The sequence below is a fragment of the Oncorhynchus masou genome, unplaced genomic scaffold (assembly GCF_036934945.1).
Source record: "Oncorhynchus masou masou isolate Uvic2021 unplaced genomic scaffold, UVic_Omas_1.1 unplaced_scaffold_584, whole genome shotgun sequence".
In the NCBI taxonomy this organism is placed as follows: Eukaryota; Metazoa; Chordata; class Actinopteri; order Salmoniformes; family Salmonidae; genus Oncorhynchus; species Oncorhynchus masou.
The window spans coordinates 307980-314538 of NW_027012260.1; the positions used below are offsets into that span (position 1 = coordinate 307980).

At 45.5% G+C, this 6559-nt stretch overlaps 1 protein-coding gene across 1 annotated transcript in view; it reads right to left on the minus strand.

The window, feature by feature from the left end:
* LOC135536252 (dynein axonemal heavy chain 6-like) overlaps positions 1-3231 on the minus strand; it is a 132547-nt gene extending 129316 nt beyond the window's left edge. Inside the window, 4 exon segments of the mRNA XM_064962617.1 lie at positions 521-772; positions 2349-2501; positions 2784-2935; positions 3144-3231. Of these exon segments, the coding sequence (XP_064818689.1) occupies positions 521-772; positions 2349-2501; positions 2784-2935; positions 3144-3231 (645 nt within the window).
* Positions 3232-6559: the final 3328 nt, after the last annotated feature.

Genomic DNA, 6559 nt, shown 5'->3' on the forward strand with positions numbered 1-6559 from the left:
GTCAGTTAAGAACAAATTCTTATTTTCAATGACAGCCTGGGAACAGTGGGTTAACTGCCTGTTCAGGGGCAGAGTGACAGAGTTGTACCTTGTCAGCTCAGGGGCTTGAACTTGCAACCTTCCGGTTACTAGTCCAACGCTCTAACCACTAGGCTACCCTGCCGCCCCTCCCTGGATGTGGGTATGCAGACGCGCGAGCCACAGCGGCCATTCACTATGAGTTCAGATTTTTAATGGCTCCAAACCCCATCAAAGTTGTCCCTCCCTGGTCAGGATCAAACCCATACACATCTCTATTTCTCCTACTCTGACTGACTAAATGATCTTTTAGAGCACAACGATCTGGGGAAGAGGAACCCCGTTGTAAATGACTGTCTTATCCAGAGACTAATGTCTACATTCTTAGCTGTTTCCATGGTTATTTATAAAACATGTCTGGGGACAAACACTGACCCTTAGCGTGATGCTGAAGCTAGTGTGATACAATGCATCTGAGCGTTGACCCTTGACCTCTAGTTACCTGAGCCTGCTGTTTGACCCTCTTGACCTCCTTGTTGAGGTCGGAGATGTCCCGTTGGAGGTGGATACAGAACTTGTCCACGTTGGCGTCCTTCTCTCCCACGGCCTTGTCGATGGCGTTGCGTACGCCGGTGACTGTGGGTTTCAGGGTGGCGTAGACGGCAAAGTCCTCAGGAGGGCTGGGCACGGAGTAGGAGTCTATCAGCTTGTACATCTGGGACGCGGTCTCTGTCTGCTCGTCCAACCACTCCATCTGACACACAAACACACAGACCATGAAAGAACTGTCAGTGTTTACCCCAGATGTTTTCCTAGGGCGGGCCATGCTGGCTGAAAACAGTCCTTTCCCAGAAACATCCAAGAAAGACTTTCACCTGACAACATGAACCCAACACTACTGACTCCCTTGGTCATCTTTCCCAGGAGTTTGGTAATGAGTAATGTAACAATGACTACAGTGTGATTTAAAGTGACAAAGTACTCTGGGGCCATTTCAGCGCCTACTCTGGGTCTGAGTCCCACTCTGGGTCCGCGTCCCCCTCCGAGTCCCCACTCTGGGTCCGTCCCCTACTCTGGGTCCGAGTCCCCTACTCTGGGTCCGCGTCCCCTACTCTGGGTCCGTCCCCTACTCTGGGTCCGCTCTGGGTCCCCTACTCTGGGTCCGTCCCTACTCTGGGTCCGCGTCCCTACTCTGGGTCCGAGTCCCCTACTCTGGGTCCGTCCCTACTCTGGGTCCCGTCCCTACTCTGGGTCCGAGTCCCTACTCTGGGTCCGGTCCCCTACTCTGGGTCCGTCCCCTACTCTGGGTCCGAGTCCCCTACTCTGGGTCCGAGTCCCCTACTCTGGGTCCGAGTCCCCTACTCTGGGTCCGAGTCCCCTACTCTGGGTCCGAGTCCCCTACTCTGGGTCTGAGTCCCCTACTCTGGGTCTGAGTCCCCTACTCTAGGTCTGTCCCCTACTCTGGGTCTGAGTCCCCTACTCTGGGTCTGAGTCCCCTGCTCTGGGTCTGAGTCCCCTACTCTGGGTCTGAGTCCCCTACTCTAGGTCTGTCCCCTACTCTGGGTCTGAGTCCCCTACTCTAGGTCTGTCCCCTACTCTAGGTCTGTTCCCTACTCTGGGTCCGAGTCCCCTACTCTGGGTCCGAGTCCCCTACTCTGGGTCCGAGACTCTGGGTCCGAGTCCCCTACTCTGGGTCCGAGTCCCTACTCTGGGTCCGAGTCCCCTACTCTGGGTCCGTCCCCTCACTCTGGGTCCGAGTCCCCTACTCTGGGTAACCTCTGGGTAAGTCCCCTACTCTGGGTCCCTGGGTATCTCTGGGTCCGGAGTCCCCCACTCTGGGTCCGCGTCCCCTACTCTGGGTCCGCGTTCTACTCTGGGTCCGCGTCCCCTACTCTGGGTCCGAGTCCCCTACTCTGGGTGTGTCTGAGTCCCCCTACTCTAGGTCTGTTTACTCTGGGTCTAGTCCCCCTACTCTGGGTCTGTCCTACATGAGTCTACTCTGGGTTGTTCCTACTCTGGGTTTGATACCTACGGTGTCAGTGAATGAAGAAGAATGGCTCTGTTCTCCTTAACCTGTTCTCCTATCCTGCTAAACATTCATTTTCCTAATCCTATTGTGTAAGTTCTCCTATCCTGCTACATTCATTTTCCTAATCCTATTGTGTAAGTTCTCCTATCCTGCTACGTTAATTTTCCTAATCCTATTGTGTAAATTCTCCTAACCTGCTACATTCATTTTCCTAATCCTACTGCGTAAGTCCTCCTAACCTGCCACGAAAAAGTCCATTCTTACAAAAGCTGCATCCCTTCTAGACAAAACCGTCTCTTACCCGCTCCTGTATCTCCTCTAGGAAGGTGAGGGAGTTGACGAACTCTGTCGTTGCAGAGGGGATGAACTCCAGTTTGAACTGGGCATCCTGAGCCTCAGAGATGATGGCGTCGATCTTTCTCTTAGCCAGCAGGGGGAGCATGTCATTGATGGCCTGGAGGAGGGGGGCACAGGCATTAATGTTGGTCAGTGGATGGACGGCCCAATCCCAAATCCACCACTTGATCCTAAGCCCTATGGACTTGTGGAGAACTGATAGGATTTGACATTTGTAAGCACTTTGGTAATAGCTCTAACTCGCCCTCTGATAGGCTAGGTGGAAGTTTATATTCATACATATTGCTAATACCAAGGAATGTGTTTCAGATCTCCACAGGGCAAAGGCCCGGGCTCTAGGGGGTCAGTAACACTGGGAACAGTGTTCCTCTCCTCCTACCTCCAGACAGCGTAGTGGTGAGGGGAGGAGCTTCCCTTTAAGCAGAGTGGTGTCCACCAGCAGCAGGCCCAGGTGCCTCTTCTGTTTGATGGCCAGGGCCTCTTTATGTTCGCTGTGGTACTTCTCCAGACTCTCAGCGAAGAACGCCACTCCTACAGGGAACGGGACAGGGTACAGAGTCACATGATGACTCTCTAGACAGTTTAAAAAAGAGAGATGGGGGAGTGTTGATTTGCCACTGTGAAATATACAGAAAACGCCTAAAGGACCTCATTGGATCCAAAGGTCTGAATGAACTGAGACAAAATGGATATGCTGCTGTGGTATTTGTGTTGAATGTAGAAACTCAAAGCTATATACTGAAAATAAGTGCCTTGGCTAATCCATTTTCTCTGTTCCCTGGTAAGTTCATTGAATTGATGATGTTGGTGACGATGATGAAGAGCATTGCTACGGTACCGTGATCCTGATCTCTGAGCGCGTCCAGGTCCAGACTCTCATTCTCTCTGTAGAAGACGCGGAAGCTCTCAAAGGTGCGCGCGTACACGCTGGCCGAGTCAAACGCAAACTGGAGCGATTTCTGAGAGGGAGCGAGAGGAAGAGGAAGAGGGAGACGAGGAGAGACAACAAAACAAACGTCTTAATGAGGCAGCCAGTTAGACGAACAGTCAGGGAATCAGGGCACAAGGACGAACAGGCAAGACAACACAACACTGGACTGTGAAAGTCATTTAACTGCCACAACAGATTTAAAGAGCTTTGGCATTAGGGGCCATAATAGACACCAAGTTGACACCAACATGTCCAAGACAATTACCATCCACTTAGCGAATTCAAATGACCTTTAAAAAGGACACCGAATGCTGACCTTGATGTCGAGGATGATGTTCAGAAGGTGTTTATCATCCTCTAACATGGCCTCCAGACCAGGACCGTCACCACACGTCTTCTCCTCCACCTGAATGGTAGTGGAATACAACCATGTTATGATAGGATTACATCTCCTCTACCTGAATGATAGTGGAATACAACCATGTTATGATAGGATTACATCTCCTCTACCTGAATGAATGTAGTGGAATACAACCATGTTATGATAGGACAGTATTACATCTCCTCTACCTGAATGATAGTGGAATACAACCATGTTATGATAGGATTACATCTCCTCCACCTGAATGGTAGTGGAATACAACCATGTTATGATAGGATAGTATTACATCTCCTCCACCTGAATGATAGTGGAATACAACCATGTTATGATAGGATAGTATTACATCTCCTCCACCTGAATGATAGTGGAATACAACCATGTTATGATAGGATTACATCTCCTCTACCTGAATGATAGTGGAATACAACCATGTTATGATAGTATTACATCTCCTCTACCTGAATGATAGTGGAATACAACCATGTTATGATATGTTATGATATTACATCTCCTCTACCTGAATGGTAGTGGAATACAACCATGTTATGATAGGATAGTATTACATCTCCTCTACCTGAATGATAGTGGAATACAACCATGTTATGATAGGATTACATCTCCTCCACCTGAATGGTAGTGGAATACAACCATGTTATGATAGGATAGTATTACATCTCCTCTACCTGAATGATAGTGGAATACAACCATGTTATGATAGGATTACATCTCCTCCACCTGAATGATAGTGGAATACAACCATGTTATGATAGGATAGTATTACATCTCCTCCACCTGAATGGTAGTGGAATACAACCATGTTATGATAGGATAGTATTACATCTCCTCCACCTGAATGATAGTGGAATACAACCATGTTATGATAGGATAGTATTACATCTCCTCTACCTGAATGATAGTGGAATACAACCATGTTATGATAGGATAGTATTACATCTCCTCTACCTGAATGATAGTGGAATACAACCATGTTATGATAGGATTACATCTCCTCTACCTGAATGGTAGTGGAATACAACCATGTTATGATAGGATTACATCTCCTCTACCTGAATGATAGTGGAATACAACCATGTTATGATAGGATAGTATTACATCTCTCTACCTGAATGATAGTGGAATACAACCATGAATGGTATGAATATGTTATGATAGTATTACATCTCCTCTACCTGAATGGTAGTGGAATACAACCATGTTATGATAGGATTACATCTCCTCTACCTGAATGGTAGTGGAATACAACCATGTTATGATAGGATAGTATTACATCTCCTCCACCTGAATGGTAGTGGAATACAACCATGTTATGATAGGATAGTATTACATCTCCTCTACCTGAATGATAGTGGAATACAACCATGTTATGATAGGATTACATCTCCTCCACCTGAATGGTAGTGGAATACAACCATGTTATGATAGGATAGTATTACATCTCCTCTACCTGAATGATAGTGAATACAACCATGTTATGATAGTATTACATCTCCTCCACCTGAATGGTAGTGGAATACAACCATGTTATGATAGGATTACATCTCCTCCACCTGAATGGTAGTGGAATACAACCATGTTATGATAGGATAGTCTACCTGAATGATAGTGGAATACAACCATGTTATGATAGGATAGGATTACATCTCCTCTACCTGAATGGTAGTGGAATACAACCATGTTATGATAGGATAGTATTACATCTCCTCTACCTGAATGATAGTGGAATACAACCATGTTATGATAGGATAGTATTACATCTCCTCCACCTGAATGATAGTGGAATACAACCATGTTATGATAGGATAGTATTACATCTCCTCCACCTGAATGATAGTGGAATACAACCATGTTATGATAGGATAGTATTACATCTCCTCTACCTGAATGATAGTGGAATACAACCATGTTATGATAGGATAGTATTACATCTCCTCTACCTGAATGGTAGTGGAATACAACCATGTTATGATAGTATTACATCTCCTCACCTGAATGGTAGTGGAATACAACCATGTTATGATAGGATAGTAGGAATACAACATCTCCTCCACCTGAATGATAGTGGAATACAACCATGTTATGATAGGATTACATCTCCTCTACCTGAATGATGGTGGAATACAACCATGTTATGATAGGATAGTATTACATCTCCTCCACCTGAATGATAGTGGAATACAACCATGTTATGATAGGATAGTATTACATCTCCTCCACCTGAATGATAGTGGAATACAACCATGTTATGATAGTATTACATCTCCTCTACCTGAATGATAGTGGAATACAACCATGTTATGATAGGATTACATCTCCTCTACCTGAATGATAGAGGAATACAACCATGTTATGATAGTATTACATCTCCTCCACCTGAATGGTAGTGGAATACAACCATGTTATGATAGGATAGTATTACATCTCCTCTACCTGAATGATAGTGGAATACAACCATGTTATGATAGGATTACATCTCCTCCACCTGAATGGTAGTGGAATACAACCATGTTATGATAGGATAGTATTACATCTCCTCTACCTGAATGATAGTGGAATACAACCATGTTATGATAGGATTACATCTCCTCCACCTGAATGATAGTGGAATACAACCATGTTATGATAGGATAGTATTACATCTCCTCCACCTGAATGGTAGTGGAATACAACCATGTTATGATAGGATAGTATTACATCTCCTCCACCTGAATGATAGTGGAATACAACCATGTTATGATAGGATAGGATTACATCTCCTCTACCTGAATGATAGTGGAATACAACCATGTTATGATAGGATAGTATTACATCTCCTCCACCTGAA